The sequence below is a fragment of the Polyodon spathula genome, chromosome 1, assembly GCF_017654505.1.
Source record: "Polyodon spathula isolate WHYD16114869_AA chromosome 1, ASM1765450v1, whole genome shotgun sequence".
In the NCBI taxonomy this organism is placed as follows: domain Eukaryota; kingdom Metazoa; phylum Chordata; class Actinopteri; order Acipenseriformes; family Polyodontidae; genus Polyodon; species Polyodon spathula.
The window spans coordinates 5576236-5592692 of record NC_054534.1 but is presented as its reverse complement, the minus strand read 5'-3'; the positions used below and the strand labels follow the sequence as shown (position 1 = coordinate 5592692).

At 37.6% G+C, this 16457-nt stretch overlaps 2 protein-coding genes across 2 annotated transcripts; both read left to right on the top strand.

The window, feature by feature from the left end:
* Positions 1-414: 414 nt before the first annotated feature.
* LOC121312997 (metallo-beta-lactamase domain-containing protein 2-like) lies at positions 415-5527 on the top strand. Its single transcript, XM_041245072.1, has 2 exons — positions 415-1050; positions 2646-5527. Exons 1-2 carry the CDS (start codon positions 603-605, stop codon positions 3032-3034), a joined length of 837 nt encoding a protein of 278 aa, XP_041101006.1. The 5' UTR covers positions 415-602; the 3' UTR covers positions 3035-5527.
* Positions 5528-10957: 5430 nt separating this feature from the next.
* On the top strand, positions 10958-15934 carry LOC121312988 (centrin-3-like). The gene is made up of 5 exons (XM_041245058.1): positions 10958-11080; positions 12009-12144; positions 13390-13504; positions 13929-14120; positions 15442-15934. The coding sequence occupies exons 1-5, from the start codon at positions 11064-11066 to the stop codon at positions 15483-15485; spliced, it is 504 nt and encodes a 167-aa protein (XP_041100992.1). The 5' UTR covers positions 10958-11063; the 3' UTR covers positions 15486-15934.
* The last annotated feature ends 523 nt before the right edge of the window (positions 15935-16457 follow it).

Here is a 16457-nt window from a genome sequence, read left to right as displayed (position 1 = left end):
TCAACACTTAATAACCATATTCAGAAAATACGATGACGCATTCATTATCCATGTGTTATCACACTGAAGTGAATAGATAGGCTTTTAATCAAATTGGAAGTGAAACATGGATTCTGGAATTGCCAGTCAATAAAAGTTGTATTGGTTTTAAACCTTGTCAGCCTTTTCATCATTTTTTTTTTCTCTGAATTTAATTATTCTGTATCAAAGCAATATTTGATCCTCGTTCCCTACATTGTTTACTGCCAGTGTGACATGTGTGTTGCCCTTTTCAGATGATACGTGAAAATGTTCGGTGTTAGTTTAGGAACCTTTGCCTTTAAGTGGGCGTGATTGAAACCTTGACAACGAAGCTAGTGACAGGTAATTAGCCAATCAGGTTCCCTTTCTCAGCAATGCCCATTTGGCCTTGTTTTTATGTAAACAGCTTCTTCTAGTGACTGTGTGGGAGTGTTGTGCAGTACTCTTAATCTTCTCTGTGATTCATTTAATTTTCACTCCGTTACTGTTCATTTTTTAAGCGCCTCTGTGAATATCCCTGCGACCCGAGCCTTTATATTGTGGTGTGCTCTTCTCTTTTCACGTGTTTAGCTGGGGTTGGGATGTCTGCAGCTGAATGGTACGCACATAAATCCCTCGGAGATGGGGTGTTCTGGATCCAGGAGAGGTTTTACGAGTCTGGCAACCGAGCCAACATCTGGCTCGTCCGCGGGTCGCACCAGGACGTGGTGATCGACACTGGGTTGGGTCTGAGGAGTCTGCCGGAGTACCTGCAAGCAAAGGGGCTGCTTGGGGACGCGTCAGAGTCCGGCCGCAAGAACCCGCTGTTGGCCATCGGCACCCATGTCCATTTTGACCACTCGGGCGGCTTGCATCAGTTTCGGCAAGTGGCGGTGCACGAGGCGGAGGCAGATGCTTTGGCAAACGGGGATAACTTCGAGACGGTGACTTGGCTGTATGACAGCGAGATTGTGAGGGCTCCGACCCCCGGGTGGAGGGCCAGCCAGTACCGAGTACAAGCGGTAAAACCAACGCATATACTGCAGGAAGGTTAATATTTTATTTTCATTTTTGAGCGTTATAATAATAATTTACAACACCTATATTAAAAAAAATGCACATATACATTTAGCTGTACATATAGCTATGTATAATATAAAGTAACCTGTTTGGCATTCAACAGGTAACGTAGTGAAAAACAGTTTATAAGATCTATTACATTGCCCAGCCCACGTCAGTAAATCTAATTTATATATGTGTGTGTGTGTGTGTGTGTGTGTGTGTATATATATATATATATATATATATATATATATATATATATATATATATATATATACTGAACAAAAATATAAACGCAACATGTAAAGTGTTGGTCCCATGTTTCATGAGCTGAAATAAAAAATAATAGAAATTTTCCACACGCACAAAAAGCTTATTTCTCTCAAATTTTGTGCACAAATTTGTTTACATCCCTGTTAGTGAGCATTTCTCCTTTGCCAAGATAATCCATCCACCTGATAGGTGTGCCATATCAAGAAGCTGATTAAACAGCATGATCATTACACAGGTGCACCTTGTTGTACTGGGGACAATAAAAGGCCATTCTAAAATGTGCAGTTGTGTCACACAACACAATGCCACAGATGCCTCAATTTTTGAGGGAGCGTGCAATTGGCATGCTGACTGCAGGAATGTCCACCAGAGCTGTTGCCAGAGAATTGAATGTTCATTTCTCTACCATAAGCCGCCTCCAATGTCGTTTTAGAGAATTTGGCAGTACGTCCAACTGGCCTCAAAACCGCAGAACATGTGTAACCACGCCAGCGCAGGACCTCCACATCCAGCTTCTTCACCTGCGGGATCGTCTGAGACCAGCCACCCAGACCACTGATGAAACTGTGGGTTTGCACAACCAAAGAATTTCTGCACAAACTGTCAGAAAGAGTCTCAGGGAAGCTCATCTGCGTGCTCGTCATCCTCACCAGGGTCTTGACCTGACTGCAGCTCGGCGTCGTAACCAACTTCAGTGGGCAAATGCTCACTTTTGATGGCCACTGGCACGCTGGAGAAGTGTGCTCTTCACAGATGAATCCCGGTTTCAACTGTACCGGGCAGATGGCAGACAGCATGTATGGCGTTGTGTGGGGGAGCGGTTTGCTGATGTCAACGTTATGAACAGAGTGCCCCATGGTGACAGTGGGGTTATGGTATGGGCAGGCATAAGCTACGGACAATGAACACAATTGCATTTTATCAATGGCAATTTGAATGCACAGAGGTACCGTGATGATCTTGAGGCCCATTGTCGTGCCATTCATCCGCCGCCATCACCTCATGTTTCAGCATGATAATGCACGGCCCCATGTCGCAAGGATCTGTACACAATTCCTGGAAGCTGAAAATGTCCCAGTTCTTCCTTGCATGTTGAGTTTATATTTTTGTTAAGTATATAATAAAGCATATATTTTTTGTATACATAAGTCAGTATTAATGTACAGTTCAGTATCATTTTAAATTGGCTTTGCAGTACAATGGCAACACTTTATTTATCCATTGAAGGTGCGTATGGTATGCTTGTGGTTGAGTAGTCTGCCTCTTAAAGGACATTTAAAAAGTGTTTCCTTTGTATCTTCCTTATTTAGGTGATGTAATTAACCTTGGAGATAAACAGTTGACTGTAATGCACATGCCTGGCCACTCCAGAGGAAGCATCTGCCTTCATGACAAAGAGCACAAGATGCTTTTCAGTGGGGATGTTGCCTACGATGGGTCAATGATCGACTGGCTCCCATACAGCAGGATCAGTGACTATGTCAACACCTGCGAACGCCTGCTTGAACTTGTTGATGGAGGTCTTGTGGAAAGGGTGCTGCCAGGCCATTTTAACACATTTGGGGCAGAAAGGCTGTTCAGAATAGCCTCCAATTACATTTCGAATGCTGGCACTTGCCATAGGTTTTCCTCTTGTGCCTTGAAGTCGGTTGCAAATTTAGCTCTCCGTGCGTCAAATTCCAGAAGAAGCGCATCTTGATGCCAAGGGTTATCAAAAAGGGATACTGGTTATGTTATTGTTATGTTATGTTATGTCCAACTTGTCAACTTTTGAAACTGCAGTAGGCTAAATATTGCTAAGTATTATAAAGTCATAAGTTACCTGCACCAAATTACAAAGCGTGTGTAAAACGATTACATACAAATCTTGTTTTTTTTTTGTTTTTTTTTAATTATAGATTAAAAAAACAAAAAGGTTTGAGTCATGCGTGGTGCCAGCAGGCATCATGAGAGCTTCCCCTCAGTGCTCTATGAGCACACTTCAATTCTCACCTGGATACCCTTTGACGTTAACCAGAGACTGACAAATTGTGTGGTGGCTTTGTGAACCCAGGCCACCAGGGATGAAAATCATGAAAGGCTAGTGAATTAGCCTGCTGCCAAGACTTTATTCACACATTACCAGCATGGTTTTTAAATGAGTAAAATAAGAGCTGGTTGCAGAAAGACCTTGCAATCTTGATTCAATATACTAGGTCACTGCAGGTGCATTTTCAAAAGCTACTCAGAAACTATTGAAGTTTTAATTAATCTTACACACCTTAATCAGTTTGCAATCCTATTTGCTTAGCACCATCTCAAAGTTTCACAAAGCAACATTTGAGAGGGAATCGTCAGTTGGAACCAAGTCAAAGTTTAGGGACAGTATTTAATTCTTGTGAGGCCCTTACCAACATTGATGCTGTTTCTCAAGTTTGGAATGCAGTGCTTGAATTTTACTTAAAAATCTGTTAAAGACAATTAATGAGACAAGGCTGGGGCTGACCTAACTTTTCCCAGAAGTAACCTATAAAACAGACACAATGGGGGGTATACTGTATTTTCAACTTGGAGACTTTGAATGAAATTATTTATTTATTTAAGACAACAATTCTTTGAAAATACAGTAATAGGCTATGTTTGAACTGAAATCTCTCTCTCTCTCTCTCTCTCTCTCTCTCTCTCTCTCTCTCCTCTCTCTGTGTGTGTGTATAAAAGCCTTCATTGAATTATTAAAGAAGAAACAGTCTATGAATCAAACCATTTTAACCTGTCTGAATCTAAAATATGCATATGATTGATTTTGGTTTGGGTTGCCAAATTATGAAGCAAATGGTAAGAAGCAATTTCCATAAGCAAATACTCTGTCTTCTTCAGTAATACAGTAGTTGTATTACAACAAAGCAACCCCTTAAAAAAGAGAGGCTTCTTCACGGTGAAATGATGATAAATGATGAACACTTTTAGTAAACCAGACTACCAGTATATGTATTCTGTGTCAATCGTCTTTGAATATCCCTGGTATTTCAAGCAGTGACAGGAGAAGCTATATTTAGGAAGATGTTATGCCAAACTAACGGATGATTAAGCAAAGATTTGCATGCACTACTTAAATATGAAGAGAGTGACAAAATGCATGTCAGCTTTATATGCATTTATGAATATATTTAATACTGTATATTGATATATTTTTTATGTTGCAAGCTTATTTTTGTGTTTTTGAAGATTGTAACAAAAGGAGAGGTTACAGACTTTTTTTTCTTTGTTAATAAATTGTTAAATGTTCTGATATTACAGGGGAATTTTATGGATTGCTGAAGTATTTCATTATTTTGCAGTTAGGCATAAGTAAGTGTTAATAGTTTGCATTAACCTCTTAACTAAATAGAATGCTCATTAATAAAATTTATATGGAATTGGAGTACAATAATTGTACATTGTATGGACATGCATGTTATAGCTTCTGTACAATTCTCAAGTGTCTTACCTACTGTATTAATTATTGCTTTGTCATGTCTGTGGTAGGTGCAGTCCATCGATTCAATTGAAAAGGGACATTTCAATTTGATGACAGAAACTGATGTCTATCTCTTTTAACCAAAAAAAACCCAACAAACTTTCCATAGAATTGTTAAAACTTCTCGGTCAGAAATATTGTGAAAAGAACAGCAAGTGGCTTTTTATGGAAAATGAAAGATTTTCTTAAAGCCTCTTTGATTTACTTTGAAGGTTTAATTGTTTATGATTTAACAGATCAAAGGCAGTACCTCTAAGCTCTAAACTGTAATGCTGACAGCTTGTGCGCATACAGTATTACCTGATAAACAGCACTTTGTTATAAAATAATTGCACTTTAAATAAAAGCTGTCATTCAAAGTAAAATGTGTGTTTCCAAGCCTAGAGTGAACAATGAGAAGGGATATTGTTCTGACTTTTATTATTGCTGTCTGATATGTTAACTTTATAATTTCTGACTTTCTTTGTAATGTTACCAACTGTAAAAGAAGACGTGTAGTTTTAGCAGCATGTCTGGCATTGTTAAACAAAACAGTGTTGCTTTGTTTCACCTGTAATAAAAGCAGTGGACAAGATCATGCCTGTTGTACTTACCACCTTGAATATAACCACACACATGCAAAGCAGAACAACCATTTGCCCTGAAAAAGTGTTCTTGTTCAGAGTTAGTTTATTTTCATGTCAGCCTGGTAAATGTGTCATGAACTCATTAGAGCAGCAGTGTTGTTATAATCTAATTGTATTTCATTTCAATTAAAAGCTTATTTAATTGTAATTTTTTTAAATATATTGTATGATAGCGAAAGCACCGGTATCATCTGCCTCATGAATTTCCATTGGAACCAGCATACAGTGGCTCTGAAAAGTATTCACCCCTCCTTGGACTTTTCCACATTTTATTGTGTTACAACATGGAATCAAAATTTATTTAATTAGGAGTTTTTGCCACTGATCAACACAAAAAAAAGGACATCATGTCAAAGTGAAAAATAAAATCTACAAATTGTTCTAAATTAATTACAAAACTAATTAAATCCATTTTGATTTTATGTTGTAACACAATAAAATGTGGAAAAGTCCAAGGGTGAATACTTTTGAGAGCCACTGTGTAAAGTACTGTATTTAACAATCTGTAAACAGGCTATGCTTAAATACATGTGGCCAAGTTAAATTGGCAATCAGTTTACCAATTTAACCGGACCACATTTCGCACCCATTCAAACACACATTTGAACATGTTTAGCTGGATTGCCCAAGTGGAGGGGAAGTGCTTTGTCACAATATAATATACACTTTTTGTATTAATGGAAAACATTGGTTGTTCTGTTTAATCCTGAGTACACCAAGGGGGTGCTGCTTCTATGGTGGCAGTGGAAGTTGGAAGATTCAAGGGGGCTGACTCTGATTTTATTTAGCAAGAACTTTAGTATGTTTAGCCTCTGATAGCACCCCGGATTTACACTTCATTCACAGTGCAGGTCTTCCAAAAGCTGAACTCTCACAAACTGTGCCTGAAAATGGATGGATACAGGACACCCAGGTTTTATTCAGCAGAATTTGAGCCTCTATTCTGGACCTCATGCTATTGACTTAATTAATCAATATACATTTTGCAAGACCCCTTGTATAACTGCATTTGCTATCTGATATATTGTGGCACATAATATTCTATCCTATAGCCATTCACAACATTTATTTTAAGTTCTTTATTATTTAACTAGGATGAGGACTTGGACGATAAACAGCAGTCACAATCACACTCACACATAACAGTGCCAGTTTGTTAATACATTACACTATACTACAACCTCAATTAAGACCTAAAACTACACTTACTGTACAATACAGTTTTAGCAGGCTCCCTGTTTAAAACTGGTCAATGCTGGCCATTGTTAACTATCAAGAAAGAAAACTGCTTCCAGTATAAGAGGCTTGACACTGGTAGCCATCATGTCTATTCAGTTTATGAAACTGTTAACCCTACCATAAAATACAATTAGACCTACAAAGCATTTTTCATTAATGAACACAGATGGCCAAAGCAGCCGTCAAGGATAAGTCTCAGATAAAACACAGATTTTAAATCTCAAGGTGACTGTTTGTGGCGAGTCATAGTACATTATGAATTTCCACAAGAGACCTGTGAACCCTATCCCCTGTTAATAAAGCTGCTCATTTATCAGTCCCCATTACATTCTGCTACAGTCGTGTTCCTTTTTTCCCGAGCCATAATATGAAAAGGACGACCTAACTACAGACCATCCAATTGGCTGCAAACACAATCAGAATCACAAACTGATTTTTCATTTACTTTGGATGTTATTGGGTTACCCATAGTTCTAGATTCAGATTTTTTTTTTTCTGCAAAATTGTATTAACCAGATTGAAAAGCTTTTCAACCATAAATCAGATGCGGACAGTCTGGGCTACAACACGGAAACCTGTCACAGAAAAATGCTGGAAGCTATGCTATGGTTTTAAAGGCGTTAGGATGCACATGCAGACTGTCATATGTTTACGCTGCTTCATCCTACATTATGCAGAGATAATAAGATTATGAAAAATATAATGATAATGAGATTGAACAACTGCAATCCGCATGCACAAAAACAATTAATCAATATAACTAAAAGTTTAGATAAATATAATACATGAAGCTTCAGATCATTATTAACATACACTGGGTACATGCTGCCTGGTCACTTTGTTAGAAGAATGTACCTTATATTGCACTGGGCGACTGTTTAGTCTGGTCATAGTCTTGGCTCATCAAGGTGCTGAAATGTGTCTCAAGGGATGTTAATCTATTCAGTTAAAAATATTTCCTACAATCTGCACAGTAAGTCATTCAAGCTCATCCCAAGCATGCTCAAGTGGATTGAGAGCTGGGCATTGTGATGCCTGAAGTCTCTGTGGTGGCTCAGCCACACTATGTTCTTTTGTAATGTTTGTTTGTCTTTTTCACCGTGGTCTGGGCTGCTCATTGCACTAGAGACGTCTTTAGATTTATCAAACAAACTTTACTCACAATATAAGAATTGCTAAAGAGCATGATTATATTTGAAAAGTGCATAGTCTTCACAACTAAAGACCTTGTGTAGCTCTTCAATGGCAAACATTCAAATGTAACCATGATTTCAAGAGAGAATTTTAATGTTTCTTTAAAAGAATAAGTTCAACATAATATACATTCTGATTTAAATTCCTCTAATAGAGCATTCAACATAGTATATAAGCACCAATGTAACTGTGACAAAGAGAGAATGGATTCTTGTTTTAGATCTCCCTTCTGACCGGAGGAGGAGCAGTCACCCCCAGGGAAGGTGGAAGTCTCCACCTAGAAAGGGAGCGGAGCCGCGGTGCGCTCCGTCCCGTCCTGATTGCTCAGTGAGGGCAATCACCGTCAACCAATCCCCGATTGCCACCGCGCTTCCCGACCGGGTCAATGACGTTGCGCACCACGGTTCCGCCCCCTTTCCAGGTGGTCGACTTCCACCTCCCCTGGGGATGACTGCTCCTCCTCCCCAACCTCATCACCGGTCGGAAGGGAGATCTAAAACAATAATCCATTCTCTCTTTGTCACAGTAACCTATAACCTTTAAACAGTTCCAGATGGATGCCCCCAGGGCTGTTATGATGCCATAGCTTTAGTTTTCCACACAAGGCACTAGTGGCAGCTCTGGTCTTAAGGGAAGGATCCCATTGGGTGAAATAATGCTGCCAGCATAGATTCCTGAATTCAAATTCATAGATTCCTGAATTTCAAATACCAGCATATTGTAAACTGAAGTATAAAATCCAAGCACCAAAAGATCTTAAACAGAGGACAAGGAGGGCCAGTAATAATACTGCTGACGCTGATGGTAAATTTAGGCTTTAAAACCTTGGTTGGCAATCCTTTAAAGCTTAACATAAGGCTTCAGACAGACAAATGATTGATGAAACATAATCTGTACGTCCTAAAGCAGTGAGGCTGCAGTGATGCATTCCTTACAAAGCACTTTACATTATCAAGTAGACGCCAAGTGAGTGAAGTCAGTATATATTATCTTGGAAATTAATCCTTGCCTAGCCACTTCCACTAGTGTGTGTGACCCCGGGGGCAAATTATTTCCTTATCTCATTAGAGGGGGCTCCTGAGTGGCGCATCCAGTAAAGGCACTGCCCAGAGTGCAGGATGCACTCTACAGCATAGAGATCGGCAGTTAAAATCCAGGCTATGCCACTGCTGACCGTGGAAGGAAGTTCACAGGGGCGGCGCACAATTGGACAAGGGTTGCCCGGGCAGGGAGGTTTAGGTCGGCTGAAGTATCATTGGCTCACCCCACACCAGCGACCCCGCAGCCACCTGCAGCCCTGCCTCTGTGCAATTCAGAACTGCGTGGTCCACAGTGTGAAAAAAAGTGGTTGGCTGACGGCACACGTTTCAGAGGACACGTCTCTCTCGAGTTAGTGTGGGGGCTGCAGCGGTGAGCCGGGTTGAATTGGGCATTCCAAATTGGGAGAAAATTGGAGGTAAAATAAATAATCTCATTAGAATAAAAAACAAACTAAAGCTTGCCCAAAGCACAGAGCACAGAAGGAAATATGCTTCTGAAAACGTGTTCCTTTGTTTTTGTTTAGTTTTTGTTGCCTTTTTTTCAGTAACATTAACCTTGTACCAAAAGAGGTTTCTAATAAATTGCCTGGACCCTGTTGAAGCTACAATAAAGTCAACAAAGTTTATGCCAACCTGAAGATACACTGAAAGGGTGCCAGTATGACAAAGACTTTAGATTTTTTATTATGAAAGTCATTCACAATTGAGCATCTGAAACAACAGTCTCATAATACAGGCACCACTTTTCACAGAATTAGATTCTGACCTGAAAAGGTTTGTAGGGCCTGATGTTAAATGAGACCTGATAACCCAGTCGTTAAATATCGATTTTACCTCTGTGTCACTATAATAACAACTTAAGTTTATTATTGTTATGTTGTTGATGTTTTGTTACTATACTAATTATCTGACCATGTGAAGTCTATTTATATTACCAGCACACTTGATTTCCCCTCCCCGCTTCATACTGCTTGTAACACAGGACTGAGTAAGTGGCGAGGTTCTTAAAAATATAATTGGACAACTGTTTAAATAATGTACCTGCAATTTTTCTTTTCATTAACATCCTAACATTTTTTTTACACTTTTAAGTGTGTTTCAAAGTTATTTTCAAAATGGCCGCTCTAGTGCACTGCTAGCGTGAGGATTATTGCCCACATTGTCAAACAGGTAACACAGATATAACGATACCTGGTGTTGTATGGAACACAAATGCCAGAGTACTTGTTGTTACGTTGTTGTTTTTTTTAAATCGCTCTTCCTGCAGTAGAGCGGCCATTTTGAAAAGCACTTCCAACACGTAGGTCTGTCAAATGTGTCAAGACGTTACCGAAAACATAAATTACAGGTGCATTATTTAAACAGCTGTAGCATCATGTGTTAACGTATAACGCTATATTGTTCGGAACCCAGTTACTTTGTTGTAGGTAACCTAAATTACACTGTAAATAAAGTGGCTAACAAAAACACAGTAACATATTTTTGAGGCAATGCGACACACTAGAGATGTTATTTTATTGTAGGTGATGTGCACACTGCGGGGAAGTTTTTGCTCTAAATCGTTATAATAATAATAATAATAATAAATAATAATAATAATAATAATAATAAACCAACAAATTAAAGGAGTCTTAAGTAGTTTTAATATTTAAAAAATATATATTCGACCAATTGTTACAGCAATATTGAATAAAACGTTTTGTGAATGTTCCCTAATGTGTTCAAAAGGCAGCATATTTTTCCACAGAATTACTATATATACATAATTTATTTATTTCTTTTACTGGCGACTATTACAGCATTTCACAGATTGTGCAGTGCCATGTCTGTCTGTGTTCACCAGCCTCCCCTACCGTCATCGACCGCAATGGCTGTTGGGTAAAAACCGTTACCAGTCTACTTAACTTTTCAATGGACAAACTTATTGACAGCAAATTCCTCCAATAATAACTAACCGTTTATCTGAACCCGCCCATAAAAGGGTCGCTGTAACCAATCAAACACCACCCCTGGGAGGATCTCGTTTGTGTTGTGTCTGTGATGCTTGTTTGAGATACTTAAACCGGTAAAGTAGTGTAGCTTGCAGTTGGTGTTTTGGTTTACTTCGGTTTAACGTACCCAGCAACTACAACAATGAGTTTATCATTACGGTTGGTGTATTGTTTTTAGAAAATATACAAGTATATGTATGTACCAATACGTTAGCTAGATATACTGTTGATGTGTCTTCTTTTGTAATTATTGTGTTCTGTTTATGGTTACACATCTGGCGGGTTTGATTACAGAATGTTATTAATAAATGCAATTTATATCAATTTAAACACGTTTCATATGCAGGGTAATTTGTAACCCTCAATTAGATTGTAAGACGAAATGTAATGTGCAACTGATATAATCGCACTAGGTTACATGCAAAAGGAAAACCTTTAACAGCAGTATAAAGAAAGCGTTAATCCGATTACTTGTTGTTAATAATAACAAATATTTGTCTTCAACCCCGATGTTGAACGCATTAATAAATAAATAAATATGGTAAACTAGATTTATGGAACACCAGCAAACATTTTGCCGGTTAGGAGTCTGTTGTTCAAGATGTCAAGTAACCACGATATGCAGGCACCACTGTTAATCCCACCATTTACTAAATAAATCGTGATAGGACTTTTTGCTGCAATATACAGTGTCTTATAAATAACCCGCATAAATTAGTTGCATCCAAAAGCCTTGTCATTGAGTGTTAGTAATTAATAAGTACGTATTATTGATTTACAACGGGTACAGAGTCAAGCATATCTTGGGAAACGGGCCAAATGACTGATTACTCAAGTGCATACGATTTACATGAAACTTTTGGTAGTTCCAAAACCATTATATAATATTGTGTTTATGTTGTTTGCTTTTACAATGTAGATTGATAGTTACTATATATATATAGTAGAAATAAAGGAATAAGTGCAGGGACTGGTTCTTTTACATAAAAATACCAACACAGGGACAACTTCATCCAAAAAGGGATACATAAAAAAGCTTGATCTTTCAAGTCTGTTGTGATTTGTAACCATTTGATATTTTTTTCAGGAATGAGCTTGCCGTGGATAAAACCAAGAGAAAAAAAAGAAGGGAGTTAACAGAAGAACAGAAGCAAGAAATAAAAGAGGCCTTTGAATTGTTTGATACTGATAAAGATAAGGAAATAGACTATCATGAACTAAAGGTAGGGTTTACAATACTGGCGCGTAAAGACAAACACAAAAACACCAATTCATGGTACAGTCTTTATTTGGCTATCTACTTCCTTGGAACACTGAGATCCTAGGAAAGTTATCTACTGTTGTGAGCTAATCCTTAAGTCATGCTGCAGAAAACTAAAATAAAAAGATATTATTGCTGTTATAAGGCAGGCTTTCCATAAACTTGATCGATTAAGAACTGTGGAGCAAATAACACTAAATATATATAATATATATATATATATATATATATATATACACACACACACACACACAAAAATGGTTGACCTGTTGGGCAAAGTTATGTACACCAAACCTACGAACTGACTGGTGAACCGAACACCCCACTTTTAGCTGGAAGTATGTAGTCGCTCAACCCTGCCTACACTGCAACCAGAAACCATTTTTTTATATTGCAAGGTTAACCCACTGACATGGTAAGAACTGGGAAACGCAAACGTGTTACACTTTCAGTTTAAAGAAAACATTACAGATATTTTTGAAAGCCGCATCATCCTCAGCAATGGGGATGCGGTATTGGGAAATTGTAAGTGGTATTTAAAAAACGCCAAAAAAAAATCCAATAATTTGGAGATGAAAGATAGCAGAGCAGTAAAAACAGATGTATCGTACAGAAAGCTGTGATTGTTTTGATAAAGCACTGCCTAAGCAGCATGATCGTTATGGAGAAGGCACGAGGAACATTTTAGTCTTAAAGCAACGTTTTTCCAAGCTAAAGGGGTCTGAATGACTGAGCAAGCTCCAAGAATGCATTTTGTTTAAAATCAAATAAAAACAAGATCTATATTAACCCAGATGTTCCTGGATGTTTAAATCTGTGTTTTTGCTGGCGTAACAGTTTGACTAGTAAGTTAAATGTAGCATTTTCCCATAACACAGGTGTTGCATTATTGTGATGTATTATTTGCCAGATTAAGGCTGTAAATAGCAGGTGTACACATTTATTAAAACCATTGAAAAGTCAATTTCAGAGTTAGACAGCATTACGAACAACCTCCATTCCCAAGTTGTTCATAACTCTGAGATACTACTCTATGCAGAATTGTTTAAAGCATTTCTGTGACATCATCCTTTGCAATTCCAGTTGGCTTATATGTACAGAAACTGACAACAAATTCGAAGTAGCCAGTTCACACAAACAAACAATTTGAATGAGTTATGAGCAGTCTTTTATTTTGGTGAGTTTGAGCATTGCTTTAATTTGACAGGTTGCAATGCGAGCTTTAGGCTTTGATGTAAAGAAAGCTGATGTGTTGAAGATCCTAAAAGATTACGATCGTGAAGGAACTGGCAAAATTGCATTTGATGATTTCAGTGAAGTGGGTGAGTATTATCACTGAAATAAAATATTCACATCATGCATGCGGGGTTCATAATGGTGGGGGAACGAAACAGGCACAGTTTCAGATTTTTATACTAAAATGTTTATCCAAAACACCCTGAATAAAATACCTGCTGATTATGAATTCATCTACAGTGTAAGCATTGAATTATGAGTGCACATTGGTGTGATTTGCAGTGCTAGGCAAATAGCCTTCTCTATTGGTACTTTGATTGAAACTTTGATACAGAATTATGTTTTAATAGTTAAAATAAAATTCCATGACTTTAAAGTGTACCTGTCAGGAAGTGTTTTTTAGATGGATCGTCGCAATAAGTGGAATGTGTGGAGTTTTATGGGTGTTTTATATTTTTAGTTTAGTTTAGGTGCAGACTGAAAAGTGAAGGTTTAAACTTGCTTTTTCAGTGACTGACTGGATGTTGGATCGAGACCCACAAGAAGAGATGATAAAGGCATTTAAGCTGTTCGATGATGACGACTCTGGAAAGATAAGTCTAAGAAACCTTAGGCGGGTTGCTAGAGAACTAGACGAAAATATGACAGATGAGGAACTCCGTGCTATGATTGATGAATTTGATAACGATGGCGATGGAGAAAGTAAGTCAACAACAGTAATCAGTCTGAAACATGACTGTCAACCCCTTTTTAATATCACTTCAAAACATGTGAAAATAAGCAGAATTGATTTTATCACAGATTCAACAACAACCTGGCAAAAAAACTGCTGACATAACAAATAAGTTTCCTTTGCTGTGGAACCTGAAATATAGTATTACATTACACAAATAACAATAGTGTTTTTCAGTGCACACTACTATACTGTACATGTACAACACATTGTAATATTTAAAAACATAAAAGCTGTAAACAACACTCCAATGCTGAATATATTGAGAGAATCTGCAGCTTGGATTATATGTCAAACTAGTACACATATACAAAGAACTATTTTTAAACTGTTCACAAGAGGGAGCCAGAGCATCATTTTATTTAATTGACCAGCCTTAATTAACACCTCTGGAAATCCTATTTCTGCTGTTAAAGGTGTATTTGAACAAGTAAGATGCAATGTTATGAATCACTTTTACAATAACTGTAGTAATTGTATATACTGTATTCCTTTGAATGTAAGATGCACTTTAAACATTTTTTTCTTCTCAGAAATAGCCTGTGTTTTAAATTTGAATACAGTAGTAAGATGTGACTACCCAAATACACAAGCAGCAATGTGATTGACTCCCGTGAAAAGAAGAACCAAAACATTTACCACGAATCATCCATGACATGCAGGAAGCCATTTTCAGAGAAGTGTCATCAACTTCCTGAAGAATTGTTAATAGGATGGCTGTAGGGGTGACGACAGGCCAGAAAATGAATGCAACAATACAGGCAATTTCGGGGCGAAAGTTTTTATTAAACAAAATAGAGTTTTAACAAAACAAAACACCTTCCAAAACAAATTGGCACATTGGCCAGAACAAACAAACAGAACCCTAAATTAAATTGTGGCCATCTGCTATTGCACAGAGCATTACAGTTATGTGCTGCTTCTCTTTTTTAAATATATATTTTTTTATTTAGTCATCGTCAATGTTTTTTTAACCCCGGTTTTCTCCCCAATTTGGAATGCCCAATATTTGTTTGTATCCCTGTTCACCGCTGCAACCTCCCGGTGACTCGGGAAACGGAGGCTGCAACACGCGTCCTCCGAAACGTGCTCCTGCTAATCTGTCATTTTTCACACTGCGGATCCACAGCGAGGCCATCAGACCTATAGTGCTGGAGGACAGCACATATCGGATGGCTCCACTGCAGAACTGTCTTAATCATTTCACTGAATGCAGGTTTGTCAACATAGTAAATAACAGGAACACAAAAAAAATTAAATAACAAAGTTTTTTACTTTTTTATTTTTCAGTAAACCAGGAGGAGTTCTTTTCCATCATGACTGGAGACACTTAAAAGCATTGCACTGAAATAAATCTTGTGTTTATCTGGTCCTCCTGTTGCTTTTTTATATACACTACCCACATGGATTGAAAGGTTAATACTGACCAGGTTTTGTGTAATGTGAACCAACAACATCTCTCAGTGTTTTGTAAAAATGTTTAAAAGCGTGCACCGGTTTTTAAACTCAAACCGTTGTCTTTTTTTTCAAGACAAAGCCAGAAATTAAGGAAACGATTATTTTATAGAAGTTAAAATTACAGACAGATTGATTTCATAAATGAAAATATTTCATAACTCAAACTGTAAAGTTTGCAATAATCTTGACTGTGTGTGTAAGGTATGCTTGTACACCATTTGCAGAAATTCTTTGAAAGTCATCGTTGGCCTAATATGGATATGTGGAATATGAATACATTGTTGCTTTGTACTTTTATTTATGTATATTAAAGTAGTGTGCATTTGGGGGTTTGAAATAATTTTTTTACAGTCCATTACAAGAATTTCATATTTTTTTGCTAGTGGTTTGATTATTTATCTATAGTACAAAAGTGTTACGCAATAAAATTGTAATATTACCTTTGCATTCAATTCTTATGCCTTCATTACATTTTTTAGCAGTCGTCAAAATGTTTTAGAACAGGAAACTAATCGAGGTGAATATATTGTGAGACTAAAAGAAAAGCAGGTACTTCAGGCAGCCTACACAAAAAGAACGGATGTTCAGTGGTTGCTAAAGGAACATTTGTTGCAGGTGCACTGAATTTGAAAATAAATTAGTCAAACTCAAGTTTTTTAATTCATAATTGTATAGTCAGTGTAAGAGTTGTAGGATGTCAATACAGAACATACTTAAGGAGTGTGTCATTGCTGTTGAAGGTACAGCAGGATACATCCGATTAGTATGTATAATATGCAACTTATTTTTTATATCCTAAAGCTGGATTTATTTTAGGCTGACTCAAAACAGTTTTGTTTCAACCACCC